At 47.0% G+C, this 20,207-nt stretch overlaps 1 protein-coding gene across 2 annotated transcripts in view; it reads left to right on the top strand.

Annotated features, from left to right (window-relative positions):
• Positions 1-20,207, top strand: part of LOC139263090 (ran-binding protein 17-like) — a 918,854-nt gene that overhangs the window by 549,366 nt on the left and 349,281 nt on the right. For both annotated transcript variants that reach the window (XM_070878629.1, XM_070878630.1), the window contains one exon: positions 18,678-18,781. In XM_070878629.1, the coding sequence (XP_070734730.1) occupies positions 18,678-18,781 (104 nt within the window). The remainder of the gene's footprint in view (positions 1-18,677; positions 18,782-20,207) is intronic.

Here is a 20,207-nt window from a genome sequence, read left to right on the forward strand (position 1 = left end):
GGCGGTTAGTTAACGTTATACCTATATTTAAGAAGGGGGATAGAACATATGCAGGGAATTATCGACCAGTCAGCTTAACATCAGTGGCAGGAAAAATAACGGAATTGCTACTAAAGTAGAAAATAGAAGTACATCCAGGAACCAAAAACATAATAATGAATAGTCAGCTTGGATTTCAAAATGGAAAGTCTTGTTTGACCAACCTCGTTGAATTTTTTGAAGAGGTAATAGAGAGAGTTGACAAGGGTAATGCAGTAGATGTAATTTATCTAGATTTTCAAAAGGTCTTCGATAAGGTACCCCATAATAGACTAATGGATAAGGTCAGAGAACAAGTAGCAGAATGGACCACTAGCTGGCTTCAAGACAGAAAGCAGAGAGAAGGTGGGTAGTAGTGTTCCACAAGGATCAGTGCTGGGACCACTGTTGTTCACAATTTACATTAACGATTTAGACATTGGAATCAAAAACACAATTTCTAAATTTGTGGATTACACTAATTGAGGGTGATATTCAATACTGAGAAGGACTGCAACAAATTACAGGAGGACATTAATAAACTTGCAGAATGGGCATATAATTGGCAAATGAAATTCAACACAGATAAATGTGAGGTATTACATTTTTGGTTGGAAGAATAGGGAGGTCACTTATTACTTGGAAGGTAAGAGTCTAGGTGGGGTGAATAAAGGGATCTCGGAGTACAAATACACAAATTGCTAAAAGTTACGACACAGGTTATTAGGCCATAAAAAAAAACAGGCACTCGGGTTTATTTCTGGAGGTATAGCATTGAAAAGTAGGGAAGTTATGCTCAACCTGTATCGAACCTTGGTTAGACCACACTTAGAGCACTGCGTACAGTTCTAGTCGCCATATATAGGGATATAGAGGCACTGGAGAGGGTGCAGAGAAGATTTACAAGGATGACACCAGAAATGCGAGGGTATACATATCAGGAAAGGATGACCAGGCTGGGTCTCTTTTCTCTTGAAAAAAGAAGGGTGAGTGGTGACCTAATAGAGGTCTTTAAAATTATGAAAGGTTTTGATAGAATGGATACAGAGAGAATGTTTCCACTTGTGGGGAAGAGCATAACTAGAGGCCATCAATATAAGATAGTCACCAAGAAATCCAATAGGGAATTCAGAACAAAGTGGTGAGAATGTGGAACACGCTACCACAGGGAGTGGTACAGATGCAGCATCCTGAATCCGGAACCCCCTCATTCTGGATTTTGCGTTTAGTCGGATTTTGGAACATCTTTCTGACGTCACGAATCCGGAAGCACCCGAGACCAGGTTCAGGTATTTCCGGATTTCGGAACGTCGTGGGGGGTGGGGGGGTGCTCGTCGATGAGCTGTTTGGGTCGCCGGGTGGGGTCCCGCCGCCGAAGAGGAACTGGTTAGGCGGGCCCCCCCGCCGTGGAGATCTTCGGACGGGCCCCGCCGAAGAGGAGTTGTTCGCGCGGGGCCCTGCTGCCGTGGAGGTGTTCGAGCGGGCCCCGCCGCCGTGGAGGTGTTCAGGTGGAGCCTCACCAAAGAGGAGGTGGTCGGGCAGACCGGCGAGGTGAGACCCGAGGTCAGGTGGCGGTGAGACCCGAGGTCAGGTGGCGGTGAGCCGAGGCTCGAGGTCGGGCGTCGGTGAGGTGAGGCCCGAGGTCGGGCGGCGATGAGATGAGGCCCGAGGTCGGGCGGCGGTGAGGAGAGGCCCGAGGTCGGGCGGCGGTGAGGTGCGGCCCGAGGTCGGGCGGCGGTGAGGTGAGGCCCGAGGTCGGGCGGCGGTGAGGTGAGGCCCGAGGTCGGGCGGCGGTGAGGTGAGGCCCGAGGTCGGGCGGCGGTGAGGTGAGGCCCGAGGTCAGGCGGCGGTGAGGTGAGGCCCGAGGTCGGGCGGCAGTGAGGTGAGGCCCGAGGTCGGGCGGCGGTGAGGTGAGGCTCGAGGTCGGGCGGCAGTGAGGTGAGGCTCGAGGTCGGGCGGCAGTGAGGTGAGGCTCGAGGTCAGGCGGCGGTGAGGTGAGGCCCGAGGTCGGGCGGCGGTGAGGGGCAGTGAGGTGAGGCTCGAGGTCGGGCGGCAGTGAGGTGAGGCTCGAGGTCGGGCGGCAGTGAGGTGAGGCTCGAGGTCGGGCGGCAGTGAGGTGAGGCTCGAGGTCGGGCGGCAGTGAGGTGAGGCTCGAGGTCGGACGGCGGTGAGGTGAGGCTCGAGGTCGGGCGGCAGTGAGGTGAGGCTCGAGGTCGGGCGGCGGTGAGGTGAGGCCCGAGGTCGGGCGGCGGTGAAGGGGCAGTGAGGCGAGGCTCGAGGTCGGGCGACGGTGAGGTGAGGCTCGAGGTCGGGCGGCAGTGAGGTGAGGCTCGAGGTCGGGCGGCGGTGAGGTGAGGCTCGAGGTCGGGCGGCGGTGAAGGGGCAGTGAGGCGAGGCTCGAGGTCGGGCGGCAGTGAGGTGAGGCTCGAGGTCGGGCGGCGGTGAGGAGAGGCTCGAGGTCGGGCGGCGGTGAAGGGGCAGTGAGGCGAGGCTCGAGGTCGGGCGGCGGTGAGGTGAGGCTCGAGGTCGGACGGCAGTGAGGTGAGGCTCGAGGTCGGGCGGCAGTGAGGTGAGGCTCGAGGTCGGGCGGCGGTGAAGGGGCAGTGAGGCGAGGCTCGAGGTCGGGCGGCGGTGAGGTGAGGCCCGAGGTCGGGCGGCGGTGAGGTGAGGCCCGAGGTCGGGCGGCGGTGAGGGGCAGTGAGGCGAGGCTCGAGGTCGGGCGGCGGTGAGGAGAGGCCCGAGGTCGGGCGGCGGTGAGGAGAGGCTCGAGGTCGGGCGGCGGTGAGGTGAGGCCCGAGATCGGGCGGCGGTGAGGTGAGGCCCGAGGTCGGGCGGCGGTGAGGTGAGGCCCGAGGTCGGGCGGCGGTGAGGTGAGGCCCGAGGTCGGGCGGCGGTGAGGTGAGGCCCGAGGTCGGGCGGCGGTGAGGGGCAGTGAGGCGAGGCTCGAGGTCGGGCGGCGGTGAGGTGAGGCCCGAGGTCGGGCGGCGGTGAGGTGAGGCCCGAGGTCGGGCGGCGGTGAGGTGAGGCCCGAGGTCGGGCGGCGGTGAGGTGAGGCTCGAGGTCGGGCGCGGTGAGGCCCGAGGTCGGGCGGCGGTGAGGTGAGGCCCGAGGTCGGGCGGCGGTGAGGTGAGGCTCGAGGTCGGGCGGCGGTGAGGGGCAGTGAGGTGAGGCTCGAGGTCGGGCGGCGGTGAGGTGAGGCCCGAGGTCGGGCGGCGGTGAGGTGAGGCCCGAGGTCGGGCGGCGGTGAGGTGAGGCTCGAGGTCGGGCGGCGGTGAGGTGAGGCCCGAGGTCGGGCGGCGGTGAGGGGCAGTGAGGCGAGGCTCGAGGTCGGGCGGCGGTGAGGTGAGGCCCGAGGTCGGGCGGCGGTGAGGTGAGGCCCGAGGTCGGGCGGCGGTGAGGGGCAGTGAGGCGAGGCTCGAGGTCGGGCGGCGGTGAGGTGAGGCCCGAGGTCGGGCGGCGGTGAGGTGAGGCCCGAGGTCGGGCGGCGGTGAGGTGAGGCCCGAGGTCGGGCGGCGGTGAGGTGAGGCTCGAGGTCGGGCGGCGGTGAGGGGCAGTGAGGTGAGGCTCGAGGTCGGGCGGCGGTGAGGTGAGGCCCGAGGTCGGGCGGCGGTGAGGGGCAGTGAGGCGAGGCTCGAGGTCGGGCAGTGGCGGCACCTTGAGGTCGGCATGGTCCAAATTCAAGAACATTTTACAGATTCTGGACGACCCTGCCACCAATTGGACCGGGGTCCGGATTCCGGAACTCCATATTTTGGATGCTGCACCTGTATAAGCGAATAAAGGGAGGCGATACAAGCATATGAGGGAGAAGGGAATAGAAAGTCATGCTGTTAGATTTAGATGAGGAAAGACGAGAGGAGGCTCGAGTGGAGCATAAAGCCGACAGGTTGAGCCCGGTTGAGCCGAATGGCCTGTTTCTGTGCTGTGTATCCTATGTAATCCTATATAATCATGCTGTTTCTGCTGTTTAGCATGCATGTAGTCCTGTGTTGCAGCTTCCCCAGGTTGGCATCTCATTTTTAGATATACCTGGTGCTGCTCCTGGCATGTTTTTTTACACTCTTTATTGACCCAGGGTTGGTCCCCTAGCTTGATGGTAATGGTAGAGTGAAGGATATGCCAGGCCATGAGGTTACGGGCAAGGAACGGGAGCTGAGCCCAAGAGCAGATCAGCCATGATCTTATTAAATTGCCGAGCAGGCTCGAGGGGCCAAATGGCCGACTCCTGCTCCTATTTCTTATGTTCTTATGTTGCAGATTGTGGTGGGATACAATTCTGCTGCTGCTGAAGTCCCACAGCACCTCATGGATGCCCAGTTATGAGCTGCTAGATCTCTTCTGAATCTATCTTGTTTACCACGGTGGTAGTGCCACACAACACGATGGAGGGTGTCCTATGTGTGAAGTCGGGACTTCATCTCCACAAGGACTGTGTGGTGGTCACTGTTGCCAATACTATCCTGGGCAGATGCATTTATGGCAGGTAGATTGGTGAGGACGAGGTCAAGTAGGTTTTTCCCTCATGTTGCTTCTCTCCTCACCTGCTGCAGGCAAAGTCTGGCAGCTATGTCCTTCAGGACTCAGCCAGCTTGGTCAGTACCGATGCTGCCGAGCCACTCTTGATGATAGACATTGAGGTTCCCCACCCAGAGTACATTCTGTGCCCTTGCTACCCTCAGTACCTCTTCCACGTGGTGTTCAACATGGAGGAGTACTGATTGATCAGCGGAGGGAGGACGGGCGGTCGGTGGTAATCAGCAGGTTTCCTTGTTCATGCCTGACCTGAAGTAATGAGACTCCATGGGGTATAGCACTGTGCCGTCTCCTCTGGTGGGTCTGTCCTGTCAGTGGATGTCTGGGACTTTGGGACGGATGGAGGAGTCTGGGACGTTGCCTGAAAGATATGATTCTGTGAGTATGACTGTGGGGCACTAATTTTGGCACAAGCTCCCAGGGTGTTAATGAGGAGCATTTTGCAGGGTCGACTGAGCTGGGTGTGCCTTTGTCGTGTCCAAAGCCGGTGCCAGGTGGTCCGTACAGCTGAGCACATCGAGTCTCATCGGCAAGAGCATGCAGAAATCAAGCGCAGGCAGTGGAAAGAGCGTGCGGCAAACCTGTCCCACTGACCCCTTCCCTCAACGACTGTCTGTCCTACTTGTGACAGGGACTGTGGTTCTCATATTGGACTGTTCAGCCACCTAAGGACTCATGTTAAGAGTGGAAGCAAGTCTTCCTTGATTCCGAGGGACTGCCTATGATGATGATGACTGACAGTTTTATTATTCATATTGTTTTCTGCAGCGGTTTGGTTTGGTATGGTACAACTGAGGGGCTTGCTGGGCCATTTCAGAGGGCAGTTAAGAGTCAACCACATTGCTGTGGGTCTGGAGTCACATATAGGCCAGACCAGGTAAGGACAGCAGATTTCCTTCCCTAAAGGACATTGGTGAACCAGTTGAGTTTTTACGACAGTCCGGTAGTTTCAAGGTCACCATTACTGATACTAGCTTTTATTCAATTCTAGATTTTTTATTTAATTAACTGAATTTAAATTTCCCAGCTGCTGTGGTGGGATTTGAACTCATCTCTCCAGATCATTAGTCCAATCCTCTGGATTACTTGTCCAGTAACATAACCACAATTCTACCATTCCCTGCATAGTGCATTACAAATCCAGACTACAGTGCACAGAGTGCATTGCAAATCCAGACTGCAGTGTACAGAGTGCATTACAAATCCAGACTGCAGTGTACAGTGTGCATTGCAAATTCAGACTGCAATGCAAATTCGGACTGCAGTGCATATCGTGCATTACAAATCCAGACCACAGTGTACAGAGTGCATTGCAAATCCAGACTGCAGTGTAGAGAGTGCATTACAAATCCAGACTGCAGTGTACAGTGTGCATTACAAATCCAGACTGCAGTGCATATAGTGCATTACAAATCCAGACTGCAGTGTACAGAGTGCATTACAAATCCAGACTGCAGTGTACAGAGTGCATTACGGGCTGGGGGGGCTCAGTAGTGATGTGCGGTTGATTTAAGTGTTAACAGTGGTAATTGTGCAGCTCCCCCCAATGGCTTGGTGGATAAAAGCAGCACCTGGTGTAACACTAAAGAACAGGATGTCCCAGGTATGACCCACATAATTTAAGGCAGTGCATTCTGTTGGGGTGATAAAAAAATAGTCCCATTGATGGAAAGATATGGTTGGAGGAAGGTGAGGAATCAGCCAAGGTTTGCCCTCCTAATCACTGGATTAAGATAAGAGTTGGGTCCTGCAGTGACGCCTCTGTGATCTAATAGCCTGCCCAGGTTTGCAAGTGACGATTGGCCATTTGGACAAACTCCTAGGAGATGGTCTGTGTTGAAATCAGTACCTTCAGGAGAGGAGGGAAGAAAGTTGGGGGAATAAACAGTCATTGTAGATGAACTCTTCAGTGAGCTGACGAGCACAGTAACATCGATGAACCCGCTTCAAAAATATGCAAATATATTAAATCAGGTTGAAATAAAATAAAAGATAGAGCTGTGCATTAAAAATTAATTCTTGGTAGACCTCCTTATTCAATACAAAGATAAACATTGCTGTAGCATATGCTATTAGCGAATCATGCAATGTTTTATGAACCACTCGATGTAGCAATTTAAACATGATTATTTTGGCATCTGTCAAGGTTAATTTACATATCCATGAGAAAGCGTTTGCTCTGCGGCAGGCAGCTGTGCCTCATTAGATGTCAAGTAAACAAATCATTATAAAACTGTTTTCATTAAGGGAGCAATGATTAAAAAAAGCGATTATCGCCCATAATTGATTAATTAATACTAAAAGAGACAGTATTGCTTTCATTGACTTATATAGTTTGAATTAAAAGAACAAAATATTAAACCTACAGAACACCATATTCTCCCACTCACATATATCCCTGTCTTCCAAGAATATCTAAGTCGTACAAAATAAATAGTTAAGGATATGGCATTTATTCCATTAATGAAAGAATCATTTACACATGATTGTGTATATGCTGAACTATATTTTTATTTTTAAAAGAAAAGCACTAATGATTACAGATGTGGAATTTGTTACATTGTTCAGATGTGATTTTTCTTAGATTTCCTCATGCTATACCAGCGATTTGTTTACAAATACCTGTACATGTTCGCACTCTTAAGCTTGGTTAACAATAGGTCTGGTTTGGATTTATATTTGTACTGTAAGCTGTTGTAGCAGAGCTGTAGAAGAATTCACCCTTTTTTTGCTTTCTTACCTGTGTTTGTGTGCCTGAAATGAGTTCTTAAGCCTGTTTTTCTCAGCTTGATATATCTACAGGAATGCAGTGTCATTGCATTGCCACAAAGGAAAGTTGTATTTATCTAGTGCCTCATCATGTCTCTCAGTAACATCTCTTATGTTCTTCACGTAGAAAGAATTACTTTGGAAATCAGTAAGTGTTATTATATAGGCAAATGTGACAGTCATTTTAGCATAGCAAGATCCCACAAACCACAGTGAGATAAATGACTGGCTTATTCTGTTTATGGTGTTATTGTGGGAGAAATGTTGTCTGGAATACTAGGAGAGCTCCAAGATCCCCTTCAAATAATGTTGTGGGATCTTTAATGTTCACCGAAGGCACTGGGGCCTTAATTTAGCATCGCATCCGAAGGATAGCATCACCAACCAGGTTCATTGATGTTTAGAGAAGTATAGAAAAATTTAATTATTACTGGAATTCTGCTGAGATTAGTGCATTAAATATGTTTTTTCAGGTTGCCAGACTGGTATTCGGATAAGTTGGCATCTCCCCACTTCATGTACTCCCTGGTAAACTGGTTGTCTCTTTGTCATACATTCAGGCCCACTTCCCTAATAGCTCAGTAAACCTAACCAGTGAATAGCTGAGACTCAGTGGTCCCACATTTGATCCACAGTCAGTGCTGAGTTAACAGTTTTGGCAGCAGTAGAGCTCCTACATTTAACCTCAGCAGCCCTGGATGAGGGACGGGTAATTCAGCCAGGGTCCCCACTTCTGATCAGTATTAAATGGCCCCCATTGGAAATGCGAATATATGAGTGTTGAGTGAGGACAAGATCTAGTTCAACTTCTAATGCACTGCCTTCTCCCCCGCCCCCAGCACCCAGTGATGAATGCCCCCTTGGCTGAGGTGTTGGTGCCTATGGAACAGTGTTTGAAAGGAGGGTAGGCAGTTTGCCAATGTTACGTGAAGTGGGCAGAGGTCAGCTTATCTAAATAACCATCAATCCAAGAAGGCACTGGTAAGCCGCATTTTAATGATGGTGAGCTTTCCCTTCCCCACGCCTTCTATGAACATCAACGAACATTTCTTACACGGAGATCCTCAGACCTTCAGGAGAGAAGGGGATAAAATAGGTAAAACAACAAACACTCAGACAGTCGTGAGGTTGGAACTAAAGCTAATTGGCCTTTATCAGGTTGTAAAATAAAGTGCAAAAACTGCATTACAAAAATGATCGGAATCCAGTTATAGAGTAACTATGATCTCTCTCACATTTTAGCTGAATGTTTGTGGCGCCTGCTCGTGATTGCTAAAAGGGTGACAACTTGCCTTGGGCTTTTCATTCCCTGAACACTTTGTGACTTGAGTCCATTTGGATAAAAGCACTTCAGGCCATGAGGGAGAACAGATCAGTTATGCTCAAATTCATAACCGGTAAACCATCTTTTGTACAGATAGAAATATGTCACAATACTTAATCTGAATATTTTAGTATTTTTAGTTAGTGTAGAAGTACACAGCTTGCTCTGCTGCAATGAGAAACAAAGAAATGAAGACAGACGCCTTCCTCATCGCAGCTCGAAACCACTTAAATTATTACAAAAAGTTTGAGCATGTTAAGTGTCAGCTTGGCTCAACTGGTAACACTCTCAACCTTTGGTCAGAAGGTTATGGGGTCATGCCCCACTGCAGGACCGGAACACATTATCTAGGCTGACACTTAAGAGCAGTACTGAGGGAGGGCCATCTTTCAGATGAGACATTGGGCCCAAATTTGGCCCACCCGTTTTTTTCAGCGCACTCACGTGAGATGCGCCGACTTCCTAGGATAAAAACGGCGCCAAAAAGTTGTCCCTGGATTCTGGCCGCTCTGTGGCCTCTCCCATAGCTTGGCGTAGCGTGATAATTCACTTAGGGGGCGGAGCTAGGGCCCTGCGCTTAAAAGAATGCTGGCAGCGCAACGCAGCGGGAGTTCGTGAGTCGGCGAGAGGCAGCGTGGGGAGGCCTATAAAAAGGCCCAGCGTTGGTGAGTTCGGCGAGAGGCAGCGTGGGGAGGCCTATAAAAAGGCCCAGCGTTGGTGAGTTCGGCGAGAGGCGGAGCTTGCGCATCTGCAGCAGGGAGAGAAGGCAAAAAAGAAGTAGAAAGAAATTGAAAGGTGAGGTCACAGCCAAGGGGGTAAGTGATTGGCTGGTGATTGGTAAGGAGCTTTTCTTTTTTCTTTTCTCTATCAGTAAGTAACATTTAGCATTGTTGTTGCCAAATTAAGTTTATCTAAGGGTTAAGTCATGGCAGGAGAGCTCAGACACGTGGTATGCTCCGCCTGTACTATGTGGGGAGTCAGGGACGCCTCCGGTGTCCCTGACGACTACGTGTGCGGGTAGTGCATCCGCCTCCAGCTCCTGACGGACCACATTGCGGCACTGGAACTGCGGGTGGATGAACTCTGGAGCATCCACGATGCTGAGAATGACGTGAATAACACGTTTAGTGAGTTGGTCTTACCAGATAGTACACAGCCAGATAGTAAATGGGCGACCTGCAGGAAGAGCAGTGCAGGGATCCCCTGCGGTCATTCCCCTGCAAAACCGATGCACCGCTTTGGGTGCTGTTGAGGGGGATGACTCATCAGGGGAGAGCAGCAACAGCCAAGTTCATGGCACCGTGGGTGGCTCTGCTGCACAGGAGGGCAGGAAAAAGCGTGGGAGAGCTATAGCGATAGGGTATTCGATTGTAAGGGGAATAGATAGGCGTTTCTGCAACCACAACCGAGACTCCAGGATGGTATGTTGCCTCCCTGGTGCAAGGGTCAAGGATGTCTCGGAGCAGGTGCAGGACATTCTGAAAAGGGAGGGTGAACAGCCAGTTGTCGTGGTGCATATAGGTACCAACAATATAGGTAAAAAATGGGATGAGATCCTACGAGACGAATTTAGGGAGCTAAGAGCTAAATTAAAAAGTATGATCTCAAAGGTAGTAATCTCAGGATTGCTACCAATGCCACGTGCTAGTCAGAGTAGGATTGCAGTATAGCTCAGATGAATATGTGGCTTGAGGAGTGGTGCAAGAGGGAGCGGTTTAAATTCCTGGGACATTGGAACTGGTTCTGTGGGAGGTGGGACCAGTACAAGCCGGACGGTCTGCACCTGGGCAGGACCAGAACCAATGTCCTGGGGGGAGTGTTTGCTAGTGCTGTTGGGGGGAAGTTAAACTAACATGGCAGGGGGATAGGAACCTATGCAGGGAGACAGAGGGAAATAAAATGGAGACAGAAGCAAAAGATAGAAAGGAGAATAGTAAAAGTGGAGGGCAGAGAAACCCAAGGCAAAAAAACAAAAAGGGCCACATTACAGAAAAATTCTAAAGGGGCAAAGTGTGTTAAAAAGACAAGTCTGAAGGCTCTGTGCCTCAATGCGAGGAATATTCGGAATAAGGTGGACGAATTAACTGCGCAGACAGCAGTTAACGGATATGATGTAATTGGCATCACGGAGACATGGCTCCAGGGTGACCAAGGCTTGGAACTCAACATCCAGGGGTATTCAACATTTAGGAAGGATAGGCAGAGAGGAAAAGGAGGTGGGGTGGCGTTGCTGGTTAAAGAAGAAATTAATGCAATAGGAAGGAGGGACATTAGCCTGGATGATGCGGAATCGGTATGGGTGGAGCTGCAGAATTCCAAAGGGCAGAAAACGTTAGTGGGAGTTGTGTACAGACCACCAAACAGTAGTAGTGAGGTTGGGAACAGCATCAACCAAGAAATAAGGGATGTGTGCAATAAAGGTACAGCAGTTATCATGGGTGACTTTAATCTACATATAGATTGGGCTAATCAAACTGGTAACAGTGCGGTGGAGGAGGATTTCCTAGAGTGTATTAGGGATAGTTTTCCAGACCAATATGTTGAGGAACCAACTAGAGAGCTGGCCATCCTAGACTGGGTGATGTGTAATGAGAAGGGACTAATTAACAATCTTGTTCTGCGAGGCCCCTTGGGGAAGAGTGACCATAATATGGTAGAATTTTTAATTAAGATGGAGAGTGACACAGTTAATTCGGAAACTCGGGTCCTGAACTTAAGGAAAGGGAACTTCGATGGTATGAGGCGTGAATTGGCTAGAATAGACTGGCAAAGGATACTTAAAGCGTTGACGGTGGATAGGCAATGGCAAACATTTAAGATCACATGGATGAACTTCAGCAATTGTACATCCCTGTCTCGAGTAAAAATAAAACGGGGAAGGTGGCTCAACCATGGCTAACAAGGGAAATTAAGGATAGTGTTAAAGCCAAGGAAGAAGCAGATAAATTGGCTAGCAAAAGCAACAAACCTGAGGACTGGGAGAAATTTAGAATTCAGCAGAGGAGGAATAAGGTTTTAATTAAGAGGGGGAAAATAGAGTACGAGAGGAAGCTTGCAGGGAACATAAAAACTGACTGCAAAAGCTTCTATAAATATGTGAAGAAAAAAAAATTAGTGAAGACAAACGTAGGTCCCTTGCAGTCGGATTCAGGTGAATTTATAATGGGGAACAAAGAAATGGCAGACCAATTGAACAAATACTTCGGTTCTGTCTTCACAAATGAAGACACAAATAACCTTCCAAATATACTAGGGGACAGTGGGTCTAATGGGAAGGAGGAACTGAAGGATATCTTTATTGGGCAGGAAATTGTGTTCGGGAAATTGATGGGCTTGAAGGCCGATAAATCCCCGGGGCCTGATTGCCTGCATCCCAGAGTACTTAAGGAAGTGGCCCTAGAAATAGTGGATGCATTGGTGATCATTTTCCAACAGTCTATTGACTCTGGATCAGTTCCTATGGACTGGAGGGTAGCTAATGTAACACCACTTTTTAAAAAGGAGGGAGAGAGAAAACAGCTAATTATCGACCAGTTAGCCTGGCATCAGTAGTGGGTAAAATGTTGGAGTCAATCATTAAGGATGAAATAGCAGCGCATTTGGAAAGCAGTGACAGGATCAGACCAAGTCAGCATGGATTTATGAAAGGGAAATCATGCTTGACGAATCTTCTGGAATTTTTTGAGAATGTAGCTAGCAGAGTGGAAAAGGGAGAACCAGTGGCTGTGGTGTATTTGGACTTTCAAAAGGCTTTTGACAAGGTCCCACACAAGAGATTGGTGTGCAGAATCAAAGCACATGGTATTGGGGGTAATGTACTGACGTGGATAGAGAACTGGTTGGCAGACAGTAAGCAGAGAGTTGGGATAAACGGGTCCTTTTCAGAATGGCAGGCAGTGACTAGTGGAGTGCCGCAGGGCTCAGTGCTGGGACCTCAACTCTTTACACTATACATTAACAATTTAGATGACGGAATTGAGTGTATTATCTCCAAGTTTGCGGATGACACTAAACTGGGTGGCGGTGTGAGCTGTGAGGAGGACACTAATAGGCTGCAAGGTGACTTGACAGGTTAGGTGAGTGGGCAAATGCATGACAGATGCAGTATAATGTGGATAACTGTGAGGTTATCCATTTTCGGGGCAAAAACACGAAGGCAGAATATTATCTGAATGGCGGCAGATTAGGAAAAGGGGTGGTGCAACGAGACCTGGGTATCATGGTTCATCAGTCACTGAAAGTGGGCATGCAGGTACAATAGGCGGTGAAGAAGGCAACTGGTATGTTGGCCTTCACAGCTAGGGGATTTGAGTATAGTAGCAAGGAGGTCTTACTGCAATTGTACAGGGCCTTTGTGAGGCCGCACCTGGAATATTGTGTTCAGTTTTGGTCTTCTAATCTGAGGAAGGACGTTCTTGCTATTGAGGGAGTGCAGCGAAGGTTCACCAAACTGATTCCAGGGATGGCTGAACTGTCATATGAAGAGAGACTGGATCAACTGGGCCTTTATTCACTGGAGTTTAGAAGGATGAGAGGGGATCTCATAGAAATGTATAAGATTCTGACGGGACTGGACAGGTTAGATGCGGGAAGAATGTTCCCGAAGTCCAGAACCAGCGGACATAGTCTTAGGATAAGGGGTAGACCATTTAGGACTGAGATGAGGAGAAACTTCTTCACTCAGAGAGTTGTTAACCTATAGAATTCCCTACTGCAGAGAGTTGTTGATGCCAGTTCATTGGATATAGTCAAGAGGGAGCTAGATATGGCCCTTACGGCTAAAGGGATCGAGGGGTATGGCGAGAAAGCAGGAACGGGATACTGATGGAATGATCAGCCATGATCTTATTGAATGGCGGTGCAGGCTCGAAGGGCCGAATGGCCTACTCTGCATCTATTTTCTATGTTTCTATGCATACGCACTACCGCGCATGCGCGGTAGCTCCTCTGCAGCATGGGACCAGATGTCCCGCACCTATCCCCGGCCGAGTGGCCTCCTGTACCAGCTGGCCCGCTGACTTCCAGGGCCGAGGTAGGACTTAAGTTAAATGTTTTATTTATTATTGATGGTTGTGCTTTGTTTAGTGAGGAGAGTTTTGATGGTGGGGCGGGGTGTGGGGGGGCGAGTGGAGAAAGAGTTTTGATCCGGGGAAGGAGTTTTGATGGGGGCGGGGGGTGGGGGGGGGATGTGGAGGGTGATAACTGTGTAGTCAGTAATCTTAATGAGCTTCCTCAAGACTTTCCTTAACCGTGTTGATGAAAATATTTTCCTACATAAGAATTACGAGCAGGAGGTACTTCTATTTTTTATTTGGATATTTTGGATATTATGTAAATATGTTTTGTCTCTACTTTTATTTTTGTAGTTTAAGCTTCCATGAATGCTTCTGTTGTATAGTAAATTAACTTTGTGAAGTTTGTCATTTGATGTCCGGTATAACTGTTTGATCCTATTCATATTCTTTAGTCAAGTCATTAAGTACCTACCTGCGCTGATTACTTAACTCTCCGCAAGGGTTTTCTGTGTGGCCATAAGCGACCACATATGGTGCCCTAAGTGAGTTTGGAGCAACCATTAGCTGTGCAAAGTGGCTTAAATGGCCAAAATGGGCGTAGGTGGCTATTAACGTCCCCTTTTGAACAAAACTAAACTAAACTAAAAAAATCCTAATTAACTCACTTACACTGGTGCAACTTAAATGTGCAAAATGGGGATTTTTAAGATAATCCAGAAAACTTAAGTTGCTCAAAAAAAAATGGAGCAACTCCTAGGCAAACTTGGGCCCATTAAACCAGGATTTTGTGGATGTTCATGATCACATGATGTATTCAAAGACGGGCAGAGATTTATTCCAGTGTGCTGCAAACATTCCTGTTTCAAACAACAGCATCAAGAAAATATATTAATGTTCAGTGACTGCTGTACACAAAATGGCTTCATTCGTGTGTAGAGTTCTGGTCTCCTTATTATAAAAAGAATATAGAGGCACTGGGGAATGTGTAAAAAAGATTTACAAGGATGATACTAGAACTGAGAGGCTATATTTATAAGGAAAGGCTGAACAAGCTCGGCCTCTTTTCTCTAGAAAAGAGATGGCTGAAGGGTGACCTGAGAGAGGCCTTTAACATTATGAAGGGTTTTGATGAGGTAGACGTAGGTTTCGACTTGTGGGGAGATGAATAGTGGGGCTATCATATCAATATAAGATAGTCACTAATAAATCCAATAGGCAATTCAGGAGGAACTTCTTTACCCCAAGAGTGGTGAGAATGTGGAACGAGCTACCACAGGGTAGTGGTTGAGGTGAATAGCACAGATACATTTAAGGGTAAGCTCGATAAGCACATGAAGGGGAAAGGAATAGAAGTATATGCGGATAGGATGAGATGAAGAGGGGGAAGGAGGCTCGTGTGGAGCAAAAACACCGGCATTAAATTCAGAAAAAATTTGGAAATAAATCAATTCAATGTCACGATATTTGGGACCATTCCACTGTTGGACCAAATGGCTTGTTTCGGTGCTGTAGATTCTATGTAATTAGAGATAATTTCCAAGTACTCATTGAATGTAAAGCACTTTTTGGTATCCTGAGAGACATGATAAGGTGCTGTATGATGCAAATGTGTTCTTTCTTGCTTACATAGATTTGTCATGGTCCCCTTCAGTATAAAATCTAAAAATAGAGAATATTGCAAATGCACTGGCTCAGTCACTGTTTGAAAGAGAACTAGCACAGGCACAATGGGCCAAATGGCCTCCATTTGTGCTGTATGATTCTATTTTTTCGGTGTTGCCCTTCACTATTGGTTGTGTTGAAGTTTCACTATCAGAAGCACTGACCTGTCTTTCTCTTGCAAATACTGATCTGCTCTGGATCTCCAACATTTGCTGTTTTTATTTCAGATAGTCTGTGCTTACAGTTCTTATTCTTATCCCTATAAGTATGCAGACAATGCCATTTTGATATTTAAATAGGGCTTAAAGATTGCAATTTTCTGCCGGGAGTCAGAGGGTGCTAGCCAGCCAATCAACCCACTCCGTTTTAATTACTATAATGGAGCTTCAAGTCTTCACATTGATATTTACAACAGCCTGTCACTTACTGTGACTTCTCTCTTCATCATTTCAGCAGCATCTGAATGAATTCTTGTTAAATATTACATATTAAATAGAGTGTACCACTGAGTATAATTCAAAAGGAAAGTAATATTAGTGAGATTTTATTTTGAATGCAACCTTTGTGTGTTTGACGATCAGAGGACGCAAAATTCTTTCTCTTCCCCGCTCAATGTTTTCCTTTCCTGAAGGGGCTGATTCTTGCGGGATTACTGTTCCATAAATACCAGTAGCGCACAAACTTTGTCCAAGTGTCCATTCTTAATCTCAGCCTAGGTAGTTTGTGAATGTTAAAAGACTCCTTGACCGTAGAGGGAATTACAACCAGCACCAATCCTACTCTTACCTAATCTTGGGACTTCTAATAAACTGTTCATCAGTGATTGATATCGTGATGGTATTTTCTTCCAATCACAGAACTTTCCAGCACAGGAACAGCCATTTGGCATATCCGATATCTCCACGTGAGCCCCAGTCTAATTCCAATCTCTTCCCAATTTCTTTAATATTCATGTTTCTCAAGCAACTATTGAATTCCATTGTTTGTAAAGAATGGACTTTTGGGTTTGTGACCAAAAATTTAACATTCTACACACCCTCTGTGTAAACTGTAATGTTTACCCATTTAATTCCATTTGTGGTTATTTTACATTTGGGCCCTCAAGTGAAAACAATCTACAATTATTGACTATCATCATCATCATAGGCAGTCCCTCGGAATCGAGGAAGACTTGCTTCCACTCTAAAATTGAGTTATTAGGTGGCTGTACAGTCCAATACGAGAACTACAGTCCCTGTCACAGGTGGGACAGACAGTCGTTGAGGGAAGGGGAGGATGGGACTGTTTGCCGCACGCTCCTTCCGCTGTCTGCGCTTGGTTTCTGCATGCTCTCGGCGATGAGACTCGAGGTGCTCAGCACCCTCCTGGATGCTCTTCCTCCACTTAGGGCGGTCTTAGGGCAGTATTGAAAGCCTCCATGAGGTGACCTCTTAACCTTCTCAGCTGTGGTCAAAATCGTCTAAACGTCTAAAGTCCCTCTTCATAATTCTAATGGTAACATCCTCGTGAATCTACACTACTCCTTTTCCATTACTTTTATATTCCTCCTATGATGGGATGGCCAAAACTGTACACAATACTCTACCCGCTGCTTAATTAAGGACTTGTACATGTTCAACATTACCTCCTGGACCCATCGAAGTTTCCAGTACAGAAGCAGGCCGTTTGGCCCTTTGTGTCTGTGTCTGCTGTCAGCTAAAGCAATTCAGAACTACTCCCACTGTCCCACGCGCTCTCATAGCCCTGTATCTTTGCTTCTAATATTTATCCAAGTTAACATTAATAAATACAATGGTCTTGAAGCCCCATTTAAATATCAAAGTCTCTGCCTCAATCACTCCCTGTGGCAAATCATCATTGATTACAAAAGAGATGCATATTGGGGAGGAGGTAAATTGGTTAAAAGCAAGATGAAAGATATAATAAATAAAAGCAAAGTAGCAGAGCAGTTAGTTAAGCTAAAGAAGGATAAAGTGCTGGGATCTGACTGGATACATCCAAGGATTCTAAAGGAAATGGAGGAGGAAATAGTGGAAGCCCAGGAATTTATATTTCAGGGTTCTATTGAGAGTGGATGTGTCCTGAAGACTGGCCAATGTAATACGCATTTTGAAAATGGAGATGGAGCTAACCTGGGTAATTACAGGCCAGTTTAACATTTGTGGTAGAGAAAGTTTTGGAATCACTAATTAAAGATGAAATTACTAAATATCTAGATGAAAGTAATTAGAAGCAGCCCACACAGAATTCAGAATGGAAGATTGCGTTCGACAAAGCTGATAGAGTTCTTTGAGGAGCTGACAGATATAATAAATGGTGAAATGCAGTGGATATGATGTACCACACAGGAGACTACCGGAGTAGATCAAGTAATATAGGATTGAGGGTAGAGACTAAGAAATTGGCTTAAAACTGGTTTGAAGGGAGGAATCAGACAGTAATCGTGAAGAACACTCTTAAAGTGGTTGGAACTAGGTAGGTTCTGTTATTCTGTTCACCATATACATCTATGATTTGGACATAGGACTGAGGGAGTGGTGTCCAAATTTACAGATGATACAAAAACAGGAGCCACAGTAAATAATTCAGAGGACCAAAGGAAGCTGCATGGGGTACTGGTAAGATGGTGGGATGGGCAAAACAGTGGAGGATGGAACTCAATGTCAATGCATTTTAGTTAAAAAAATAGATATTGTACGTTGAATAGGGAAGAGTAGAGGAATTTGCGGGTTCACAAAGCATTAAAAGCAACACCTCCGATGGATAATACTCAATTTTATGGCACAAGGTATAGAACATAAAAGTTGAGATGTAATGGTGAATCTATATAAAATATTAGCAAGACCACCATTGGAGTTCTGGAGGCTACACACTATAGGAAGAATATTAAGGCTATAGAGAGGGTACAGTGCAGAATCACTAGGATGCTGCCTGGTATGATGAAATACAAATGCAAAAAGACTTGAAAAATTGGTGCTGTTTTATTTAGAACCTAGAAGATTTAAGGAGAATGAAAGCATAGATAGAAACAGATTGTTTCCAGTGATTGAGTGGTTTAGAACACGGGAACATAGATATATGATTAACTGTAAGATATTTAGGACAAAGGGCAATCCAAACTTTAATATAACGAGGGTTGTGAGGGTGTGGAATGTCAGAGTTAGTGATTGAAGCAGGGACCGTGCCAACATTTAAGAATAGACGGACTTCTGGATTGGTCCTGATGCTGATTGGGAGATGTCAAAATGGCTAAATTAATTATAGGACTGAATAGAGTGGCGTTCATGTCTTTATATTCTTAATATAATTTTTATGATCAGAAAACATTTTCTTTTCTTTTTTATTTTATACTTAAGGTGAGGATGAGGATGAATTTGAGTTGTTCATGCTGCCACTAACTACAGCATTTGAAACCTTGACACAGCTCTTCAGTAGCAATTTCAAGCAAGATAAGGCCAAGGTATGTGTGTCTTCATTATTTACCAGATAAAAGAAAATGGAACCTACGAGTTTCCATATTCATTTTTATTTACCATTTTTTTTAAATTGCGTATGTTGCAGTTATTTGAAAGTTATGTTCGCTACTGTTGTATGAACCACTTGGGCAATAAAACATTATGTGTGAGTGTCAAGCCCTCGGATCTCCAGAGGTCATAAGAATTGTGTTAATGTGAATGTGGCAACTTTTCCAGCAAGTCCAGTGTACTTTTTGTATGTATGGTGTCATTCTTAACCTCGAAGTACAGATGTTATATTGTATTTTTTTATTTTGACATTATCCTGACTTGATCCCCTTCAAGATACAAGTCCACTGCTCGTGTAGATGCACAAGCCAGGTTGCCCTACGATTATCAGATGCATCTTGTTCAGTATGGCAAGTGGGGCAATGATTATTTTTCCTCTCCCCTCTGAAGTGGAATGTCTCAATTCTCTGGCAGATTGACAACTCACTTTGACTGAGGAGGCCAAGACTCAATGGGCATCCAAACCTTAGACTCAGGACTTCCAGATTTTTTGGCAGGAGACCCGTACTCTACTGTTTGCAGTGCTACAACAGAGCAATATAATTATTGGTTAACTTCCCTGATGGACCTCAACTGTTGGATGACTCTGTTGTTGGTAATTACACAATGTTAGGATGGTCATCAGGGCAGGGCAGGCTTATTCTAGTGCACCTCCAAACAGCTGGTTACAGAGCAGAATTTACAGAAGCCTGGGTGTGGATGAAGTGGTTAAACATGGAACGGGTTGGGGAATGTGAAGTGGAGGAGTTAGTGACTTTTAAAAATTTGTTCCTGGGATGTGGGCGTCGCTGGCAAGGCCAGCAATTATTGTGCCATTTCTAATTGGCCTTGAGAAGGTGGTGGTGAGCCACCGCCTTGAACCACTCCAGTCCCTGTGGCGAAGTTACCCTCACAGTGGAGGGAATTCCAGTATTTTGACCCAGCGACGATGAAGGAAAGGTGATATATTTCCATGTGGTGTAACTTGGAGGGGAACTTGCAGGTGATGGTGTTAACATGCGTCTGTAGCCCTTGTCCTTCTAGATGGTAGAGTTCCCAGGTTTGGGAGGTGCTGCTGCTGAAGAAGCCTTGGCGAGTTACTGCAGTGCATCTTGTAGCTGGTCCACACTGCAGCCACGGTGCGCCAGTGGTGCAGGGAGTGAATGCTTAAGGTGGTGGATGGGATGCCAATCAAGCAGGCTGCTTTGTCCTGGATGGTGTTGAGCTTCTTGAGTGTTGTTGGAGCTGCACTCATCCAGGCAAGTGGAGAGTATTCCATCACACTCCTGACTCATGCCTTGTAGATGGTGGAAAGGTTTTTGGGGGAGTCAGGAGGTGACACTCCGGGAGATGACACTCGCCGCAAAATACCTAACTCAGATA

This window comes from Pristiophorus japonicus, chromosome 4 (assembly GCF_044704955.1).
Source record: "Pristiophorus japonicus isolate sPriJap1 chromosome 4, sPriJap1.hap1, whole genome shotgun sequence".
In the NCBI taxonomy this organism is placed as follows: domain Eukaryota; kingdom Metazoa; phylum Chordata; class Chondrichthyes; family Pristiophoridae; genus Pristiophorus; species Pristiophorus japonicus.